A 23335-nucleotide genomic window follows, 5' to 3' on the forward strand; every position below is an offset into this window, starting at 1 on the left:
TCTCTGTGTATCCATGCACGTGAGTTTTTGTGTATGTAAATGTGCATACATGCCTGGTTTGAAACTCGGAAAGGAAGAGTGTCTTAACTTTATAACCATCTGCGTATACATGCAAATATCTGTTATCTCAAGACCTTGTAGAGTTAGAAACCAGATTAGTCTCTGGAGAGAGGGCTTCACTGCTGTGTCCTGAAGACTTCCTCTTACATCTGCTTCCAGTCTGTAAAGTACCAAGATTATTTAAAGTCATTCTATGTTTAGATCATCTTTTAGGGGCTTTTTTCAATACTGATATCTAAAAAAATATCTTTCTGAATCCTGGCTATTTGAAATCAGTGCAACATTATTGGCTTTGTAGGCAGAGGAGATTAAAAAGAAGTAGTTTTCCTGCATTCAGCTTCTGAAAGCATTGCTCTTGTAATACATAAGGAATATCAAATGTTGTGTTGTTCAAAGGAGTGCCAGAGTTAAGGTAACACAAGCAGTGCGGCTTCTGTATAATCCTTCTAGTAAAACCCTAATTCTTTTCTCATGCAAATACTTTGTGGGCTATATATTAAAACTTCTTTATATTGTAACTTCTGGTTGTGAGAGTAACTCTTAGTTTTTCGTGATGAGCTTCTAACTTTAGAACAAAATGAAAAGAAAGTAATCTAGTATGCAAGTAGGAGTTTTAATCTAAAATAGCATATTTTTTTTCATTCTAATTCTTGAATAAGGTTTAAAATACAAAAGCACTTTCAATTTTAAGTAATTTTTATAGTAGGTAAGAAGTTAAAAGCAGGAAGAGGCAATTGGGTTTTGCTGTAGTTTACATGATAGAATGATGTACTGCTCTGAAGCAAACTATTTGTTTTCCATTATAAAACTGTCACTGTTAAAATAATAACGAGAATTGCTTTTGTTTGCTTTGTCCCACTAAGCCGGTCTCCAAGCAGAGAGAGAAAGAGACCCCGATGGGAAGAGGACAGAGAAAGGTGGTCTGAGAACCAGAGCTCCAGCAAAGAGAAAAATTATACTGCTGTCAAAGACAAAGAATCAGAGGAGAATGCATCTGAAAAAAATGAAGAGGAAGATGAGGAATTACTTAAGCCAGTCTGGGTTCGCTGTACCCATTCTGAAAGCTATTATTCCAATGACCCTATGGATCAAGTGGTATGTTTGTGAGAGAACTCTAAAATTACTGTACACAGTCCTTTCTTGATTATTTGATTACTTGATTAATATGCACCCTTCAGCAGGATCATATTTTGTGTCACTTAATCCTCCCAACTACCTCAGTTAGGGGCTTTATTTGTTGGTATTCTCTATTTTCATCAATTTCTTCTGTCTCTTTTCATTCAGATTAGTGGTACATGGAAGGGAAGGCTGGGTTTTTCCCCATTATTCCTGTATTTGAGCAAAGATGCCTCAACCGCCATATATTCCCACAACCTTTGAGAAGTTTTGTGTAGAAGCAGGAAGTCAGGATTCTTTGTACTTGGCCTGGTACTTGCTGGTGGAGTAGTGACAGAGGAGGGGAGATTTCTGGGTTTTTGTAGGGTTTTTTGTTTGCTTGTGGTTGGTTGGTTGTGGGGATTTTTTTTCAGAATGACATGGAGAGTGAATTCATGGTGATTTAAAGCAGGCAAGAAAATGAGCTGAGCTTTGTATTTCTTGCGTGTGATAAAATTCTTTTAAATTGCAAAACACTTCCATAGGTCTCCTGCTTCTTCTGAACCTGTTGAGAATCAATGCTGAGCTATAATTCTGCTTTGTTAGGCCAAAGGTTTGATAATAATGCACCAGCAAATGAAGTAATATCTCTGCTAATTCATCTGTCTAAAACCTAAACAAGTATTTCAACTTTCATTGAACTACACTGAGATCTATCTTTTACCCCCATTGCTTTTCATTGTGAAATGCTCATGCATGTTGTGTTCATGTGATCTTTCAACTCTGGGTTTGTTTTTTTGTTGCTGTTGTTCTGTTTTTTAATTATCAGGGGGACTCAACTGTGGTAGGAACAAGCAAGCTCCGAGATCTGTATGAAAAGTTTGATGAGGAGTTAGGAAAGCGACAGGCAAAGGCCAAAGCAGCCAGGCCACCGTGGGAGCCACCAAAGACCAAGCTGGATGAAGATTTAGGTACGCAGAAATGATGACAAAGCTCTGAAATGGAATAATCTGTATTTAACCTGTTTTTGGAAGAGGTTTGTATTTAATAATGTTGGAAGGTTAATGCATGTGTTTTAAGTCCCTCCTTCTGTGGCATATCCATGGGAGTTTTACTGTTGCTTTTGACTGAAGTAGAACTAGATTCTTTACCCAGAAAGCATAAGGGAATATGGAGAGTATCCAGCACTGCCTTATGCTTAAGTCTCTTCCATGGCATGAAGGCACCCTGAGCGTGATCAGATAGGCCAAAGCACAGTGCATAAGAGGCTTTGAGGAGCTCCTGGTCTTATATTTCTAAAAAGGAAGTGAGAATAGTGCTGTTAAACTCATATGGCTGCTTGTTATGGCACTGAGTTCGTCTTTATTCTGGATTGTATTTCAGTTGTCCAACTCTGCTTACTGTGATCTCAAGCAGAAGTACCTGTTTTCAAAGTGTAGTTTGCCTGCATTGTCAGATACCATATGGATCTTCTTGCAGTGAAATAAGTCTGCTAGCTAGCTGTATCAGTTATTGGGAAGATACTGGTTGAATTAGCAGGGCATACTTTTTGATAGCCGTTTGTCTACTCAGAAGTCAGTGAAAGTTGCTTTTCTTATTTTGTTTTGTGAGAACTATTAGCTGTTCTTATACTTCCAGCATTTCAGTGTTTCAGAGTATGTTTTTCAGTCAGTTGCATTTGTTCAAGAAATTCTTCGGCATGTCACGTTAATTTAGATAGTCTACTGGGCTTGCTTTTTAACTGATGCTTCATGTCTGCCCGTTCAGCTGCTTATGCTCTCGTATCTGAGCCTAGTAACTCTTTAAAAATCATATACCAAAAATTCTAAAGGTGAAACACAGGTATATAATGACATGGTCAGTTACATGTGGGCAGTATAAAAAATAAAACAAAGATGAAAGAATAACAATAAACACAGGGTAAATAAAATGTGAATTCACTCTTGTAAAGGAAACACCTTTTTTTTACCTTTTTTTGAACAGCGAATTTTTACATGTATAAATTCACTCAAGAATCGCTATCAAAGTTAACTGCAGGGTTTTTTGAGTAGGTATCTTTTCATGTGGATAAAGCAAGGACAGAAATACCACATTTAACGTAGCTGTGTAAAGCTTCACTTCCTTGGATCCCTGCAGTAAGAGTGCCTTTGTTGCTCCAGGCTAAAATACAGGGCCAAGAGTAACTCCTCTGTGTTTCTTTTTCCACTCTTTCTGGAAGATACGAAGCTTCTGTGTTTGCACTGGTGCCCTGGGCTGACTTGGTGTCTGTGCCAGCTTATCCTACAGCCATGTTTCTGCAGTGTCTGTACTTAAGTAAATGCTGTCTCTGTTCTGCCTTGTATTAGCAGTAATTGTGTACAGTAGTGAGGTGCTGGTGCACTTGAAGAGCACTTTTAGGTCATGAAAGGCTGAGTTCAGTATGTGAAATCCAAAAGTTCTGCATTGGTCTTTCAGAATTCCAGCTTTCTGTCCTGGTTCAGCTGGGATAGAGTTAATTATTTTCCTGGTAGCTGGTATAGTGCTGTGTTTTGGATTTAGTATGAGAATAATGTTGATGATAGACACGTTTTAGTTGTTGCTGAGCAGTGCTTGCACTAGACAAGGACTTTTCAGCTCCCCGTGCTCTGCTGGGTGCACAAGAAGCTGGAAGAGGGCATAGCCAGGACAGCTGACCCGAACTGGCCAAAGGGATATTCCATACCATCTGACATCATGCTCAGCATATAAACTGTGGGTGGATGTTGGCTGGGGGACAGTGATCGCTACTTGGGGACTGGCTAGGCGCCGGTCGGTGGGTGGTGAGCTGTTGCATCAATTGTTTTTCCTGGGTTTTGTTCCTCTCTCCTCTCTCTCGTTTTCTTTTTAATAATAATAATATTAAGAATAACAACAACAACAACAACTATTATTATTATTTCAATTATTAAACTGTTCTTATCTTAATCCACGGGTTTTCCTACTTTTGCTCTTCAGGTTCTCTCCCACATCCCACCGTGGGTGTAGGGTGAGGGGTGAGCGAGTGGCTGTGTGGTGCTTGATTGCCAACTGGGGCTAAACCATGGCACTCTTATAGGTCCCACACTCATTTTGCACCTAAAATTAGACTTAAACAACTAATTAATGTTTATCAGCAAACTTTTAAAACTCAAGTGCTTATGAATATTTGTAGGACTATACGTGTATGCACATTCAGCCAAAATTTGCAGTTGAGCATATGACCTCTGTAAACCATATATCCCAAGAACATATTTTAATAACACTGTATGCTGAATTCCAGACTGTATAGAAATACATCTTGATTCAAAAGGAAAAAGAAGGGGGGAAAAAAAAACCAAAAAGGGAAGCATATTTTACTGGAATATTTTCATTTTCTCTCTCTCCCTCTTTTTCTTTTAACTAAGGAGAGGCTTGTATTCAGTAAAGACACATATCTTAAACCATAGTTTCAGAGTATTTCAAAGCACTGGCAGCATAGTAATATATTTTTTCTTAAGTCAAAGCTTAGAAATGGAATAAATGTTGCATCCCTCCTTCCAAGAATAGTAAACTTTACTTGCTTCATGCTATATGTTTTGGCTATGAAGACATTTATTTAATCTGGAGCTGAGATTGTCTGTGGAAATGAGTAACATTGCATACATAAGAAAGGGAGTCACCTGTAAGTACCACAGAATGTTAGACATACCTGAGATCAGGCTCTGGGTTTTTTGTTTGGTTTGGGATTATTTTTTTTTAATTGATACCAGACACTTCTTAACATTACTTTGACAGGACCACAAAGGACACATTTTAACAAGTCTAAGACCATCTTCTGTTCTTCTTTTCCTTTAGCATTGTTCTCCCCTCTGATATATCAGAAAAATTGTTCCAGCTAATACAAATAAAAATGATGTGGTTTGTTTGGGTTATTTTTTTTTAAAAGTAAGGAGGAAAACTCACAGAACAGGGCTTCCAGAAAACTTGTGGCTGGATTCACTCAGCTAGTAGTTCCAGGTTTTCTTCTTGTCTCTGGTTTCTAATTATGTGATAATGAATTTATTAGAAATAACTGATCATGAAAAATTAGTCTAACAGTACACGTTCTATAATAATTCTATCCATGTGTACTGTTTTGTAACCCTTAAATAGACAATATCCTGCTTCAGACAGGAACAGTTTTAGGTAAAATGGAACTAGAGAGAAGCACTTTTCTCATAGCAAGCAGAATTAACTTTTAAACAACAAGAGGTTCTGTTCAGCTCATGCTAATGACGTTATGTGTATTTTTCCTGTTTTAGCTCTCTGTGTTTTTTTTTTTTTTAACTTTATGGTCATACTTGTGTTGGTTATAGCTCTATAATCTTTAATGTGAAGTAACTGAAATTGCTCATCTACAACTGATCAGTGGTGTTCCTGGACAGCCAAACACAGATGCAGTTGTTGTAGGCCTTTAATATCCATAGCATTTGCTGTAATTTTTAATTAAAAATGCAGTTGCTGTCCCTCTTCTTGTTAGTGTGACCATCATGCACAACTTTATGCCAGTTAGTTATGTCATGTTAGAGAATGCATTGCTACTGGAGAAGAGAGTGTGTGGCACTGTTTTTCAGCTAACTTTGTTCCCTGTGTGAATCAGAGAGCTCCAGTGACTCAGACTGTGACTCTGAAGATGACAGCAGCTGCTCTAGCAGTTCAGATTCCGAAGTTTTTGACGTCATTGCAGAAATTAAGCGTAAAAAAGCACACCCTGATCGCCTCCATGAAGAACTGTGGTACAATGACCCAGGACAGGTATGGTGCAAGGAAGAAGTATTGTCTCTGAAAGTCATTCGCCCCTGTAGACCTAAAATTCTGCATTGTTGTCAAACATGCTGAGTGACGTCTATTTCAGTACACATTTTTTACTCCCCTTTTCTCTCTCACCTTCTTCAAAGCGCTTCGCTTTCGATTTCAGGAGTGTGGTTCCTGCTCATGAACCATGGGGATTATTCAGCTGGAATCACGTCTGAGTGTGTTAATAAAACCTGAATTGCTAACAGTGTACTAATGCTGTCCTCTTAGCCCTGAGATAAAAGTACACAGATGAATTCTGGGTTGGAGAAAAGGCGTCATGCTTACCTCCTTTACAAATTTTTCACCTAAAAGCTCTCAGCTCATAATGATAAATAATGTTTTAAATATGCGGTTAATGCTCCTAATTTCTTGTCTAATGGTTCTTTTGTAATTGCATGGAGATTATAGTTCTCATTAAATGTAATTGCTGAGCTCATGAAGTGTTGTTTTGAATGTATACATTGCACAGAAGACTAGTTTTTGTTTGCAAATTTGCCATCTTTATCTTTCTTACTTAAATATTTTACAGTCTATTCTAACTCATTGTCAAATGGCATCTCAGTAAATTTATTTTTCTGGCACTTTGTGTGATGCATGAGTTTAGCATGCAACAAATCATAATGCCAATAGATACTGCAATGCTTATTGCCTCTGTGGTAATTCAAAGGTCTGTTGAATATTCTATTACAGACTCATATTTATGCTTCCAGTTAAAAAAAAAAAAAAAAATTGGCTTAGCATAGCTAGCTGTTTTCATTTGTATGGAAAACAAAATTAGCAAACTGTTTAGATATTTAACTGAAAAAATTGTGTAGCTCTTGGGTACACTTCAAAGTAATGTTTTAGGCCAGAATATTAGATAAATAAAAAGAAGTGGAATAACTGTAGGATGAATAGATTCAGGAATGTGTGGTTTATGAGTTTTCTGCTGAAAAACTCTCTTTCCCAAAAACTTTCTTGAGACTGACTCTTCATCTTTCTTGAAGGGCCTGAAATCAGATCATTGTGAGCTTGTCAGTGCTGTACTGCTTTTGAGTAGATTTTATCTGAAAAGGTTTGAAGTTTTCCTGGGTATTTATCTGGTATGCCGAAATGCTTTCTAACTATCACTACATAAACCAGGAATGATTGCTGTGTACACCCCCATGTACAAATACACAGTGTGACACAAAACTGGATTTTTAGGATAGATCTTCCCAACACTTCAGTCTGAGCAGAGTGTTTGTTACTTTGGATAATCTCCAGCAGTGCTGGGAGTTGCCAGAAAATAATTGTTAAAGCCGGTGCCACCACAGTGGCCTTTTGCTTACAAGTGTTAACTGCATGTATGTGTTGCCCTATTGGCCAGAGGAAGTTAGAAGCCATTGCCTTAGTTTATGTAAAATTGTGATCTTTCAACGTCATTTTATCACCACTTCATGATTTCTCTTCTGCATTGTTTTCCATGGGCTGTGTCATTAGGGACAAGATAGATATGTGTCTGACTTGCTTCTCAGGTCCTGGGCTTTACAGGTACTTCACATCTCCCTCAGTTTTGGTCTGTGTATTTAATGTAACAGAAGCAGAGTTAGTGCTGAACAGTTCTAAGAATTAAGGATGAGATTTTCAAAAATAAGTGATGATTGTTTTAATAGCCTCAGTAGGCCTTTATTTTTGGGGAGCGATGAGCAATTTGCTATTGACTGCATTTTTAACTCCCTCCTGTTTTGTGGCTGTATAAGCCAGTGAGGAAGTATGCTTTTAGCTGTATGATTCAATTTCATTGAGCCTGTACTTTCCTCAAGGGTCTCAGAGTGTGGAAAAAAAAATGTGTGAACAAACAGATGTCATGTCACTCTGATGTTAAGACTGCATGACTAAGTTCCCAACAGATTAGAGAAGTGCCCTACTTATATTCCTTTGCATGTATGCATTGTGCCAGTCTGAAGACATTAAACTGAGATTAACATTCCAAGAATTAGCATCGAAACTAAAAAGTTGCATCCCTCTCCCAACTGTCTGAAGACTACGTTGACAGCAGTTTGGTGGCTCTTGCTTCCTGAGGTATCTTCACATTATATCTATTTGCTGATGATACTCTTTAGCCCCACCATGGATGCCATTTCCATTTTCAAACTTCTTATAGTGCCATGGAAAGTTCTACTGGCTTTTGTATTGCATTGCAAGGTGGTTGGTTTTTTTTCTAAATCTGAAAAGAATGTTTCAGTTCTTCGATTCCAACCTTGAAAAACTCCATTGAAGCCTAGGGTTAGGAACTTCATTTGGTTCACTTGTTTGGTTCTGGGTTTTTTTTCTGTTGGGTTTCTGCAATGGGCACAATGTTAAGAGCAAAAAGCTTTAGTGTGTTGCAGTAATTAATAGTGTGCATTGAACTTGGTCATAAAAGTCGAAAGACAGACACTAGCTTTATACAACGTTCAGTGGCCGTTTTTGACATAGCTACTTGATGCACCCATACAGAATACTGAATTGGATGGTTTTTTCTCCTCTTCCACTTTTTTACTGATCTGTTCGCAGGATGTGTTTGAAGTTTTCTCATTACTTCTTTAAAGTATCAAAATCTTCAAACGGTCTGCTGTGCATATTTTTGGTGATAGGCTTGCCGCATCGCAGAGGGGTTAATCAGGGACGGGATTTCAGTCAGTGAACTGAGTGGGACTGTTTGAACATGGAGATTTCAGCTTGTAAATATTTGCATGTACATGTATAAGACCTGAATCTCATTTTAGACAGACAGTGTGCTGTTTGTATGTATAAGAAATGGAAAAGATGTATATGATAGTATAGCGGTACGGTTCTGCTGAGAGCATTTTTCTGTCTTGTGCTTCTGAAACAGTGATGAAGTTCTAATGCTGGTGTGCAGTTTTCTTACATTAGTCTATACTGTTTTCAGTTTTATTGGCTTAAGAACATCCACTTAATCTAAGCATGACAGGCTTTTAGAAGCATCAGCACTCTGGGCATTAAAACCAACATACTTTTCCAAAACCATTTTTCAGTAAAAACAGAATCCTATTTTGTTTTTGACAGATGAATGATGGACCTTTGTGCAAGTGCAGTGCTAAAGCCCGACGAACAGGAATAAGACATGGCATTTATCCTGGTGAAGAGGTAAGTAATTATAAGAATTACAATTATGAATACAAACTTTCTGCTGTAAACTCATACGTGGTTTGATTTGAAGGTTTTTTCCCATGATTTACAGGCTTAATAAAAACTCCTGTGCGACTTTAATTCACTTAGTTTTGTACCCTCATATTTAAAATGCAATACCAGTAATGAAATCCACCTGAAAACAATGGAAAACTTTTGCTTGTATTTGATTAGTTCTAGGTGTTGGGTTTTTTTTTTAAGTTCCTGAAACACAATTAGGTTAATAGAAAAGAACTTGTGGCCAAAGACATACCATCTTCAAGTGGATGAGTATGTTATGAGGGCCGTTTTTGTGAAGGGATTGCTTTAAAAGGAGAAGTAAATAAAATCGTAATTCTGCTCCTGACAGGAGCAGGAAGCTTGTCAAGAGGTGTTCTCGCCTTAGCACTAGCGCACGTCTGCAGTTTAAACATTCCTCCCCACATTGCATCTAATGGTTTTCTTGCAGAGAAGGAGGGAGAAAATTTTAGCAGGAGAAAACTGATATATGAAACTTGCTGCATGAAGGCAGCTGCTCCCTGGAGCAAGGCCAGCTGGGAATTTGCAGTTTCAGAAAGTCTCCTAGGATATACTGGTTTTCACACTGTCCTGTAGATAAAACTGCCTAGCTTTAAACTGGCTGGTTTGTAACTGTCTTGTTACAGCAGTGAGAAGCTTAATTTGGGGCTGAACAACCAGAGTAATTACCCTAGTTACTGGATGGTTTTTGCAAAGTGCACAGAGCTGCATAGTGGTGTAGCTGTCTTGCCATCACCATCAGGCCAACGTTTGTAATGATCTTTAGAGTAGCACTGCTTGCTGCAGTGATGGTGGTTTGTTTTTTTTTTTTGCCATACAGACAGATGTATTCTGAGCAGGCTGGTGGCAGCCTCTGAACTGAAGCAAATTAGATGTAGGGCATATGAGAAACTGGTTTTGTCTGACTGCTGAGGATTTTTAGGTCTTTAAAATGGACTCCTTCAGAGCAAGCTGGAAGAAAACATGAATCCTGGGTATCAGAGTGCACAGAAAGCTGGCTGCCTTTGGACCTTGCAGGCAGGCATTACAACCGGGCAGGCAGAGCAGTTACCAGAGCTGCCTCTTGGTGATAGACTAATCCCTTCTCTTCAGACCCCAGGTTTGCCCCAAACAGATGAGCTGATACCTGCCTATCTTGATAACAGACTTTGAGATCTTCTCATGTGAGGTCCAGGTTTCTTTTCGTAAGCTTTTAAAATCAATTTCCTGAAACAAGTTTATATGAAAGAGGAAATTAGTCTGGTACGTAAACAACTAACTGGTGTGTATAAGAAAGATGGAGAGTCAAATAGAAAATGAAAAAATTACAGCAATGTTTTTCACCCTTTTTTCCTTTTGAATAGCTTTAAAAATATTTCTGAAAGTGAAAATGTAGATAAGGCCCCACTTTCCATCTTCCCGGAATGCTTAATTATGACTACCTGCTTTTATTTAATTTTTCTTAGTGCATATTTCATGGCTATTAGAAATGCTTTATTCTCTCTTTTAATCTAAATTTGCCTTGACTCTACACATAATTCTACTTATCTCTTTCTTTAAGCCCATTAAACCATGTCGCCCCATGACCAACAATGCTGGAAGACTATACCACTATCGAATTACTGTGTCACCTCCCACAAACTTCTTAGTAAGTACTTTATAAATAATTCTAACTAGGACTTTTAATTTTGTTTTCAGTGACAGAAGTAGTACTACTTCTGGCTTACTCCGTGGTGTTTTTTTTTTTTTTTTTTTTTGCTTTTTTTTAGACAGACAGACCTACTGTTATTGAGTATGATGACCATGAATATATCTTTGAAGGGTTCTCAATGTTTGCACACGCCCCCCTAACAAACGTAAGTATGTTCATCACTACATGCATGGGATTTGTTGGGAAGGCAAGGTGCTTCTGCCCTGAAATAGAACTTCTCTAAATCAACGGCACATGCATGTTACAAAAACCTCACCAGCACTGGGGACATCGGAAAGACATTTGTGCTAATGAGCCTCAGGTTTTGCCTTGACTAATTGTGGTAAGCATTGTCTTCAAACTGCGACTGAGACTGTGATGTGCATCAAAGTAATGTTTTTACGTTTCACAGTTTGGAAGTGAAATAAACCATGGAATAAATTGTTAAAACTGTTAATTGGATTTAAATTGGATGGGGGGGTTTGTTAAGTTGAAATGTTTAAACAACCAGCAACAACAATAAAAAAAAGGTTTTCCCTTTTTTAAATGCCAAATGGACTTTTTTCAGTGACCCACTGTAAAGGGATTTCTCTCTTCTAAAAACTTACCTAGACATATCCACTACTTTCTAACATCTGTTCAGCTTCTTCAGGAAGTAGGCAAGTTATGATTTTTAGTAAAAGTTGTAGGTAAAGGCAATTAATGTTTTGAAAGAAAATATAGCAAGAACAATATAACATGATTGATACCTGACTGCCCTGCTTTTCCAATATAAGCTGTTAGCCATATCTGAATAAAAATATGCAAATACTTCATTTCTGTACATTTTGAAGATTTTTTTGTTATCTTGATATTTCAAGAGCTGTTTTTTCAAATGTTGTAGAGTTTAGTTCTTCCTTTGGTTTTATACCTATTACTAGCTACACCACCAATGCCAAAACCCAGTTATCAGTACAGGACTGGGATGTAAGAATACTGGAACTGCGAGGCACTGAGAAGAAAGGATTTTTTTCAGGACAGTTTGCTTGCATGATATATATGGCAACACTTTACTTTCAGTGAGCAGGGAAGGGACTGTAATGTTGATGAGAAGTCAGTAAGAGAGTAGAGTTCAGCCCATGGGGTTGCAGTGTGAAGCAGTCCTGCCAGGTAGCATTAACTCAGCCTTGAGGTTCAAGGCGTATTTGTCCTGAGGCTTTACATTTTCACTTTGCAAACGAGCAAAAAGGAACAGTTTAGTTTTACTCCCATTAAAAGGGTAGAAAGACCATCGTATCTTTATAATTTTTGTGTCTGCTGTGTGACAGGAAGGCAGAGAGTTATGGAAATCTTTCATATACAGAGATCAAGGAAAGCTCTTCTTGTCAGACTTGAGTAGTTAGTAAAGACATTGAGCTTACTCTTACTGTAAAGTGTGTCTGTGTTTTTCTCATTCCAAATAGGGGAGGTGATCGGCAGCAAATTATTTATTTTTTACAGAGCTGAATACAAAGCAACACCGTATTGTCAGTTCCTGTTACTAACAGCTATAAAGCCCCTTGGAAGGAGTCTTTTGCTGTCTTGAGATGATTTTGACAACATAAAAATGGCTGTTTGAGAGACATTTTGGAACATGTGTGATAAAAGGGAGGTGGCAAAAGGTAGCAAAAATAGAAATCTGAACACCAACATCTTTGAATGAACCAAATTTCTGTAGTTTGAAGTCTTAGCTCTGCACACTGTTAGAAGTCTTACCCCTGTTATTACTATTACTCAATAATAATTGAGCAGGTCAGATATTAGGGAAAATGGTTAGTACAGTCATAAGAGAAATTATGATTTTTTAATATAACAAACCAACTTTATAGTACCAACCACATGTTCCTTTGCTATGTTTTTGCGTGTGGATGTGGAACTCTAGTTCATGGAGATTTTGGTCACGGTCACTTCTATAAAGCATTCATTTTCTGTTCAATACAAAGAAAAATACCACAGGCTACTGAATTTCTGAATTAGAATATCCTCTCCTGGTTGAACTTACATATTAGAAAGTAAGGGAACACTCCTCTGTTTTTATTTTTTTCTTAAAAAAAGCCCCGCTGATTTAAAGGTGACAGGTTTTCCTCTCCTCAGATTCTAAATGGGACATTCGTCTTCCAGGGTTTTTTATTTTTGCGTTCACATTTAATATTGTATCAAATTGCAGGAAATGCCATTTTTTGTTTGGTTGTTTGGTGTAGCTCCTTAGTTTATCATGCAGATATTAACAGATTTTTGTAGACAAATAAGTCAAAAGTTTGACAGTGGGCTGCAAGAAGATGCAAGCAGAATATTGCGCCTCTGCTAAATCCATTGATTTCAGTGCAACCCCAGCACCATTCAGATATTTATCTGTGTGCTTATCAGTGGAGAATAACGTTGGGTTGCCTCACTTTCACAGACCATTGAATTGTTCTAAGATGTTTTTTATGCTTGCAAGGCCAGTGAATAGTAAAACTTGCGAAGAGCTGAAGATGTGTACGGTAGGATTAGGCATTTCTGTAGTCTTCTAGAAATTCAGCATTTTTGCTTTAAAAAATCTCACTTAAGAAACAAACATACACCTTCAGCGGTCCATGGACTTCGCAAACAGGAACCTTTTTTTCAAAGGTGAAAAGAAGGAATTAGGTGTTTGTCTTACTAGTTAGTTGAGTGAACTTCTGAGAATATTTATTGATGGAGTTATTATAAATGTCTAAATCTATCCTGAAGTTCTTGTGTTGTGTTTCTATGACTTAAAGCCATATTTTAGACAGCATAGCTAACAGAATTGGCAGTATGCTACAAACACCTTGCCTTCTGGTCACTGTATCAATCTGACGTTTTGTGTCACCAACAATAAATTCACTTCCAAATATACAAGTGAGAGAAGATACGGGTTTACTGAGCTTTGCTTTTTCTTCTAAACAAAATTTTGTCTCCAGCAGATGGCATTATTTAATCTGCCTTTACCATCCCTCCTGTCAGCCTTGTGTTATTACAGAGATAGAAGTTAGAACTGTTGCTTCTCTTACACGTGCTTGTGTACCTGTCTTTGCGTGTTCCCCCAGAGCAGCTGTTTTAGTAAGTGCCCTTTTCAGCAGGCAGTAATATGTTTACATACAAAATTGTATTAACTATACATTTGATGCTGTGTAGTTCTTCATGCTGAATTTCTGTTTTCCTTCTAGATTCCTCTGTGTAAAGTAATCAGATTTAACATTGACTATACAATTCATTTCATTGAGGAGATGATGCCTGAGGTAAGAAGGATAAATAGTCAAAAAGTCAGCGTGGGTTATGAGTTGTTGATGTGCTTAATGGATTGAACTGTTTAGAATCCCATCTTGTGAAGTCTCTGAGAGACAGGCTGTGTTCTGAAAAAATGGCTGAAAAGGAACTTGTACTCACAAGTGCTAGCACAAATCCATCTACCTAGGCTATCATATATTAAAATCAAATAGTAAGAAGTGCTTATATCCATAGCTTCTTTTCATTTTAAGTTATATACAACGTATGTCAGGCACTCTTATCTGTAAGCTGAGTTTAGGCATTATCGTTTTATGGATGACAAAAATAAGGCATATGGAGGTGCTGGTTTGCCAGGACCACATAAGTCAATGGCAGAGCTGAAACTTAATCATGAGTTTGAAGCTCTGAAGATTGCTTATCAGTACTTAATATAAGCTGTTGCCAAAACAAATTTCCGGTGGATACAAACAAAGCAGATTCAGTTCATAATCTTTTTTTATTATTATTACAAATTAATCCCTGGTGAAGCCAGTTTGTGAAGTAAATTGCTGCAGTGGAACAGCATGTGTAGGTACAGAAACACCCCTGCATATTAACTACAAAGATAGGATCAGTGTTTAATTTAGTCACATATATTTACATTTTTCTTTCTAGTTATCTCTCTTTTTGTTGCTCAACAGCATCTAAATATATGCAAGAGCCCTGAAATTCCCCAGCAAGATTACTGTGATCAAAGCAATTCATTTCTTGTTCCTGAATCTGCTGTGTTGTCTCCGAATCGTTCTAAAGTGACAAATGGCCACCAAGCAAAATAGGGAATTTGACCTTTCTTTGGACTCCTGGTCAGTTGGCTGCAGCACTATTTGCAGACTGCCTTTACTAATGCATTCTTGCATAAGAAAATGCCTTGGGTCTGGAATTGATGGTCGGTATCATACACATACAATTTATATCAACCTGGCCTGATTTTGTTTGTTAAGGAAGGCTTTTTAAGTTCCTTCATTTCTGAATGAAAGCTCTTTGCTTTGGAGGAGCTACTTCCCCACTTGATGAGAAGAATGTAATTCTTTTTTCTTCTTTTCTTTCTCCTCTCCTTTCCTACTGGCTCGTGAGGTTAAAATCCTTGATTTGCATTGTACTGATACTTTGCTATGGAAGTAAGAATGATATCACAGATGGTGATTTATGAATTTTTAATAAGAACATGTAGAAAAAGGTGAATTATGAAAAAGATCCTTCTCAGAAGTATGTCATCTGCTTACCTTGCTCAGGTGACAGGGTTTTAGGACGTGGCGAATTATCAGAGATTCATAATTTCTGCCTTCAGTGTTGATTTGGACATTGACTAAAGAGTCTTCCTTACAATGCTATCTTGACAATGCCTTCTGAATGCTTTCTGAAGCGCTATGTTATGTCACAGTAGATGATTACAGATATATCAACACTGTTTCTAAAGCTCTGCCTAGCAGTTGGCAAATATGAAGATGCTGTTTTATTGATTGTTTTATTTAAATATATGAGTGACATTATTTGTATTACAGTATTATATAATTATGCTTTATTTTTGTTTTCTTTTCCCAGAATTTTTGTGTGAGAGGTCTTGAGCTGTTCTCCTCATATCTGTTCAAAGATATTTTGGAGCTCTATGACTGGAATCTTAAAGGTAACTTTTATTTAGGAGGGGAAAAAACCCCGTACAAAACGCCAATTAATTGCAGCTTTTGTAAATAAGACTCTATTGTGCTATGTTTTTTGGTTTAAAAACAAACAAGTGGGGAGGGGCCTCAAAAGAACAAAGTCAAATGCTGGTTTATGTGAGGGACACAAATCTCCACTTTGTTCTTTAAGAAGATGAAATACATTGGAGTTCATTGGTGTGGGCTGTAGCTATTAAAATGCACAAACTTGGCACTGTATTCTTGCAGATAAACTAAATTTCTTCCCTAATCCAAAACTGTTCTTTTTAATCAAACAGTAAATATTACTGTATGTTTAATATTGCACAGTATCATGTGCACGGTATTTACGTGCCAGGTAAACTATTCTCTCTTTTTTTACAAGCTAACAAACAAGTTACTCATACAGTATTTCTCTACAATCAACTTACAAAGCAGTGTCATACAGACAGCTGTAGAGGAATAACGTATCATTATAGCTGAATGTTTTTGACTTGACAAGATGAAAATATGTTTCTGTGAAGACTGCAACAAAGGAGAATTTCGGAGATGATCCTTCACTTGGCCTAACAGAAAACTGAGAATATCAAAGGAATTTCATTTTAAAATCTGTGCGTGTGTTTTGGTGTCTTGACTTTGCCTATGGAGTTGCACCCTGCACTTCTTGCAGTTAAACTGAGGAGCATACAAGTTTCATACGTTTTCTTGTAGCCTTCTTTGGCTTTGGGATACTAAAGGCATTCTAATATCAGTGTTGTCTTTTGTATCACTGGTTTTGATTGTTCTTTTATTTTTAACACCAGGTGCTTACTGATTTTGTTTTTATTTTCATGCAAAGCTTCGGATGATGAAATAGGAAGTGAAAAAAACACGAGATAGTGTCATGGAAATTTCCGTGTTATCTTTGTTATTGTAGCCAAAAAACACCCACCAATTGAGAGGGACTAATAAACTAGTGCTTGTGTCTGTAAGGCTTAACTGAATTAATTATATGAAACAATTTTTTTCTCTAGCACTGTTTTAAATAAAACTACTGTGGTTTTGTTAGATTCTTTTAATTTTTTCGTTATTGTAGCTTGCTTTGAAATTGTCCAGGTGAAAGCTTTCACTTGAAGTTGTTACTCTGGTCCTCTCTGCTATGCGTCATGTTACTTTTCTGATTGAAACTTAGGTCCTATCAAATGTAATCACTGTTCATTGATTTAATCTGTGGCAGGGTTGCCTTCTTTTTTTCCTTTTGCAAATATGTTGCTGTTCATAAATTTTCCTTATTTTTTTCATATTTAAGGTCCTTCAACTGACAATGATTCTGTTTCCTGCCCCAGATTTCACTTCATGCCGCGATTTGTGAGATTTCTTCCAGGTAATGTTTGTATTAGGTAGCTTTATGGAAATTAGATCTAAAAACCACAGAAAAACACCCAAACCCTAACAACCCCCCAAAAAACACCACCACCACCACCACCCCAAAAAAAAAACAACCAACACAAAAACTTATTGCAAGTCACGTGGTTCAGTGAATATAGAGATCCGGTGCTTCCATCTGAAGCTGACAGTGCTTGCTGGCAGTGTTCAGGGTTTCCTCAGAACTGGGATTCAGATGGGTAGGCCAAGTCTCACTTCCAACTTTTGTCTGTCGTGGTGATTTTTGGCAGTGCTGGGTCATCCTTGTCCTGCCCTGTGATGGAGCTATGGCACTTGAGGATCTAATCTCACATGTGACACTGCATTTAATGTTCCCTCTGCTCTTCAGGATACTGATTATATTAAAATTATTGATGTGCAGATTTGAGGGTCAGCATGATTGGCACCCCTAAGCACTTGTTGTTCTGATTCTTTCTTTCTTTATCTTATGCAAGCTTAGACCCTGCAGCAAATGGTGAAAGACAGAAAAACACCATTCCAATGCAATTCAACCCTAGCCTGCCAGCCAAGGACAAGCTTCGGTGTGGAGCATTACGCTCTTTTTGAGTGAACAGCTTATGCAGGCATTTAACACATCCTAAGATACTAGGACATACTTTCAGTTGATATAAATGTCATGGCTCCATTGAAAATGTGTCCCACTGAGATCCTGCCAGTGATTGCTCCAGAAGGGTTGTGTGGACAGGAGGATGCATTTCAGCTGCTGGACTGAGGGTGCAGATGAGACATGGAGCAATCTTCATCAAGAGGGCTGTGGCCTGGAGGTGCTCTCTGCTCTGGGCTTTGAAACTTAGTTGGGATGTTAATTATAGCTGTGGCTAAATGAGGTTTGGCTCATTACTGTGGAGAGTACTGATGGCTAGATGACTATATTTCTAATTGTTGTTCCTTCCTGGATGTACAACACTGTTCAATCAGAAGCAGAGCTCTGAGGCTTACTAGCAAACATTGATTTGGTTCTGCTGAAGCAATTTACAAAATAAGCTATCAAGCCACATGTGGCTGATTAACTTGACCTCATCACAAAATGAGAACAAGTTTGACCTGCCTGGTTTGTGTAGCTTGAGGGTGTTTTCCTGTTAGTTTGGGGGTTTTATATTCTGGCTTTTTTTATTTTAGTTTAGAAGTCAGCTCTTTCTGCGCTGTTGGATTGTTTACTGATGGGGGAGATAAGTCTCTATAACATGTATTTCTGTGTGCTTCCTCTTTAAAGTTCCCAGCTTTCTAAATCTTTATAAAAATGCCTTTCCCCTGATGTTTCTGCATATATAGTTGCCTTTTAGCATCTTTATGACAGTTTTTTTTTCATCAAGTTTGCATTTTGTATTGATTATTTTTTGAGATATCCTTGGAGATTTTTAATTTCCAGAGAGTGGGAATCTATTTCCTTTAGGTATGTTTGCAGAACTTTATTTATCTGTGTCTAATCAAAGAAGATGTATTGGTGCAACAGACCTCCACACATCCATCAACTGTCTCTTTAAAGATAGAAATGAATTGGTGATTTCCCATCCCCTCTACTCTTCTTTCTTTCTTATTTTTCTATCGTGGCCTAAAAATATGAGGTTTGGGATGTCAGGTTTTCTGTGTGGATTACTTAGAGACAGGCCTTGGGGTAGCTCTAGGCTTTAAGCTAATCATACCTGGTTTACTGGATGCCAGAGGTGCATAGCATGCAGAATAGTTGCTGTATTGTATTCATTGTCATAGATGTTTGTGATGATAAACATATTAAGAGAGTAAAAGATTGGAAAAAGCACTTAGGGTCCCAAGTGCTGCATAGCCTGACCTAGAAAAGGTCAGGTCTCTAACTACTGTTCAGCACAGCTATGTGTAGCAACCTGTACCCTTCTGGTACATGGTCTTCAGTGAGTGAGGCTACACTTTTTTTTAGTGATTGTTGGACATGTGCTACCTCTTGCATAACAGTATAATCTAGCTGTTGACAAGGACAAGTCTGGTAAACTGAATCCCCCTTTAATTTGAAGGAAAAAGTTGCACATTTAAATATCTGCCCTGTAGTGATTTAGAAGAATTTTCTGTTTCCAGTGAGGTTTGGGGTGTATTTTCCCCACTTAAGAATCCCTCTTGGAGCTTGAATGAGGTTAATTGTTCTAAGAGGCCAAGCTATATCATTCCCTTTCATCTTTTCTGTACCATAGTGCTGTAATCCCAGCTGAAGTAAGAGATGCACTGTTCCCTCCTGTGTCTTGTAGAGGACATGATTTTACATGACACTGCTGTTATGCAGCAGTTCTGCAACGCTTTTCCTGTGTGCCTGGGACCACATTCCTTGTGCTGTGGCATCATCTCCCATGTTGCTCTAAGTCTTTACTTCTGGTTTTAATCCATTCATTCTTTTTTTTTTTTGCCTGTGTCTAGTGATAGAGAGAATGTACTCAGTGGCAGGCCCAGATTGCTCCTGCTCCCTGGGGAAGGGAAATCAACATTTGTGCTCTGTGCAGATGAAACTTGCAGATGCCTTCACACCTACCAATTAACACCCCGTTGTTGAACGAGGGAGGTTGGAGGGATATGTGTCAAAATTAAAGCATTGCACTAACATGTCTATCTTTTTACTCATATGAGCGGAAGTACTGAATTTGAGTAGTCAGTGTCTTCTGGGTGGTGGTCTGTCAGGACTGTCACTCACTCGTTTTTCCTGTTTGCATCTTCACATCTGTAACTGGCTACCTGGAGCCAGTCAGATGTGTATTGTACTGTGTACTGTCTTCCTTTGTTACAAGCAGCCTTTGCTGTGCATGTTTCCCGGGGTCTTGGAAGTATTTAGCAGTTTTCATGTACTCTTGATTCATTTAGTAACAGAAGACAGCACGAGGCTCTTCATTACTGCAGGTACAGCATGTAAGTGCTACAGATGAATTTAAAATGCAAGGAAAACTTGCTACATTCATCCAGAAGTATCCCGTAAAATTTTGAGTGTTCTTTATAAAAGCCACATAAATGCCTAAAGGCTTTTTAACTACCGTTGTAAAAAGAATGATAAAAGTGTGAAAAGGAAGACATAACTGGACAATGTAACTGATTGTTCTGCCTACTCATTCTGAAGTTTTTTTTCAGGCAAGTTAGAAACTTCAGCTTTGCATTATGATGAAACTGTTACTCTTGCTACCATTACCATTATTGTTTCCAGTTTAGCAAAGTGTTTAGGCGCGTGCAGTATTCATCAATAAAACATTTGGCTTCATATTTGACAAGTTGCTTAAGCATTTTGCATTTTATTTTGCTCATCTAAATATTTTGTGTTCTGCATATTTTCTCTTTTGCTCATGCTTTAGGAGTGAATATCTGCAATGTGTTTGTTTGTTTATTTATGTTTTTAAGATGGAGGAAAAGAAGTGCTCTCAATGCATCAGATTCTTCTCTACTTGTTACGATGCAATAAAGCTCTGGTGCCTGAAGAGGAGATTGCCAACATGCTTCAGTGGGAAGAATTGGAGTGGCAGAAATATGCAGAAGAATGCAAAGGGATGATTGTTACCAGTCCTGGCATGGTAGGGCAAATAATTCTGCTTTTATGAACAACCCAATGACAAGTACATGTCTTGTTTCGGAGAGTCCGCTACAGGCTGAATTGGAAAAGGAATAGATGACCAGTGACAGTTGCAGATTGCTATAGGAACAATTCATTGACTTATTCCAACCCTGGGAAGAATTGCACCCTCTGCTGCTCTACTGAAGGGCAGATTTCCAGATATGCACCATTTCAATCTGCAAATGTGCATGTTAAAAGGAATGGCTGCATTTTATGTATTTGAAACTGTAGTTTGCTCCTCTACTTTCTTATTTTCTCAGTCTTTATGTGCATGATTTCTTTCTCTTTTCCCTCACACAGGACTAGAGAATTAGTAACAATTTGCTATTTTCTTTCATCTTCTTCTTTTGACACCCTAGCTCTATTTAAAGTGCTCTGTCCAGATTCTGCCCTGAATATGGAAAAGGTGTTTTCTGCTTATGTGTTTTTTTCCACATTGTTTCTATGTTGCGCTCTCTCACACTGAGGAATTTTGTGTGCATTAATGAATGCATCCATTAATTTTCAGTGCCAAGCTTGAAACCCCTATGGCCTTATTATTTTTGGAACAATTAGTATTTTAAAGCATATGTTCTCTGAACACAGCTCCTTTCAACTCCAGTGTTTATGGGAATTTAGCCCATTTTCCTGACTTTCATGCTTAAGAAATGTGGGTCACAAGAACAGATGATGTCTGCTAAAAGCTGCAGGGTTGGGGAGATTCCGATTGGACACCAGAGGAAAATTTTTCACATTGAGGACAGTCAACTGTTGAAATAATCTCCCCGGGGAAGTAGTTGACTCGGCCACATTGGACACCTTCCAGAGTCGTCTGGGCAGGGTGCTGGGCCATCTTGTCTAGACTGCGCTCTTCCCAGAAAGGTTGGACTGATGATCCCTGAGGTCCCTTCCAACCTGTGATTCTGTTTGCGTGCTTTGATCGGTATCGCAAAGTGGTATCTTGGTAGTAGAGACGTGTTTTGGACCTAATATTTTAGACTGTCATGCAGCTTTTGCCATTGTAATACCTTTCTTTCTCTAACTTCATTTTCCTCCTTTGCTCATAACTCAACATCTTAGTTTCTCCAGAAAAAGTGTGACTTGGCATCATGCCTAAGGAGACATTTAGCTTGTTAACTGAAAAACCTGTCCCCAAACTGCAGCCAAGGTGAATTCCTAAATATATTTTTCAAGTTCATATTTTTAAGTGTGGCAGCATTACATTTAGTAAACTATAAGCTAATCATAAATTGGGCAGGATAATTTATTTTTCCCTTGATTTAATTCTGAGTGGTTTTGTCCTGACTAAAACTTTCTAGACCAAAAGGAAAATAAGATAATCTGTGGGAACATGAAATACAGAATACACGTGAACACTCACTGTGGAAAATTCTACCTGAGCTGATGAAAACTGAGTGCTAAACCAAAATCTCATAATAGAAATTGTTAGACAGCCGTAACTGTTTAACTGAATGTTGCCTGTGCTTTCTGTCATACAAGATACATGCTAGTGCACAAGTTGTCAGCGCCTGAACGGTGTATGCTGACATAACCTGGGCAGTTTTGCTGAAGATATGCTGATTTCAGCTAGCTGAAAACTTGTTCTTTTGTTTACAATGGAGGAAGACGTGTATGCTCCTTCCTTGTGTCACTGAACTGCAAATGTTTGTAAGCACAAGGCAGTGCAGTTTGTGAGTGGTAGTGTTAATTTTGAGATTTTGTGTGATTTTACTGACAAAGTTTGCATTCTACAAGACAATGTTTTTAGAGATGTGTGTGGACATCAAAATATGTAAGCGTAAAAGAAATCTGCAGCACTCTGAAACGTTGTCATGTTATAATATTATCATTAGAACATGTGTTTTTCTCTCAAGAAGATTGCAATGACTTCCTTAGTTTGTGGATATCTTCTGTTCACGGCAGCATATTCTGTTGGGTATCAAAGTAAGTGAAAAATAGAGTATGGAAGTATTTTCCATGCATTTTACAACGTTAGAAGATAAAACAGTTCTGTTATAGAGAAAATGTGAAACTGTTTTTGAAAATGACAGCTCTTCAATTCAATTTTATCCACTTGGCACAACAAAGTAAAACCACTGAATTTTATTTTGTTGCTTTCCTCAACAGCATCACTTCAGAAATAATGATTTGTCTTGTGAGCAGACCTAAGTTTTATATACGTATTTATTTTTTTTAGAGGTGAGGTGCGTATATGTCTGATTAAGAAGGGAAAAAATTTGGATAGGCATATAAAGCCCATTCACTTAAATAACTAACAATAGTCCAGCATTATTTGAAAACCATTTAATTTATTCATGGTGTTTCATTAGTTCAGTGAAACTTGGTGTTGGAATAGATTTAAACGTTCACAAATTTTAATCCTCTTCAATACTTCACCCTTTGTTTCTTTCTAAAATGTTGCTGCTTGCTCACTAGTACAAATATATATGTATTCTAACATACTTTTGCACTACATCAGCATGCAATCTCATCGTGTCTTCTAATACCAGCAAAGCCTTGATTCATGAGGTATGGAGTAGGAAACAAAAATAATGAGCCTCTGTTCTGTTAGAATTTCTTGGTTTTCAATGAGATTTTAAAAGGTTATGTTTATTAGATGGTCTATCACAGCACTTTTAAAAG

At 37.8% G+C, this 23335-nt stretch overlaps 1 protein-coding gene across 3 annotated transcripts in view; it reads left to right on the top strand.

Moving 5' to 3' along the window:
- Positions 1-23335, top strand: part of DROSHA (drosha ribonuclease III) — a 74099-nt gene that overhangs the window by 7413 nt on the left and 43351 nt on the right. For all 3 annotated transcript variants that reach the window (XM_075084220.1, XM_075084218.1, XM_075084221.1), the window contains exons 4-13: positions 924-1155; positions 1985-2126; positions 5771-5925; positions 8998-9078; positions 10679-10765; positions 10887-10973; positions 13996-14067; positions 15638-15719; positions 17021-17095; positions 20503-20672. In XM_075084220.1, coding sequence (XP_074940321.1) covers positions 924-1155; positions 1985-2126; positions 5771-5925; positions 8998-9078; positions 10679-10765; positions 10887-10973; positions 13996-14067; positions 15638-15719; positions 17021-17095; positions 20503-20672 — 1183 coding nt within the window. The remainder of the gene's footprint in view (positions 1-923; positions 1156-1984; positions 2127-5770; positions 5926-8997; positions 9079-10678; positions 10766-10886; positions 10974-13995; positions 14068-15637; positions 15720-17020; positions 17096-20502; positions 20673-23335) is intronic.

This window comes from Phalacrocorax aristotelis, chromosome 2 (assembly GCF_949628215.1).
Source record: "Phalacrocorax aristotelis chromosome 2, bGulAri2.1, whole genome shotgun sequence".
NCBI lineage: Eukaryota > Metazoa > Chordata > Aves > Suliformes > Phalacrocoracidae > Phalacrocorax > Phalacrocorax aristotelis.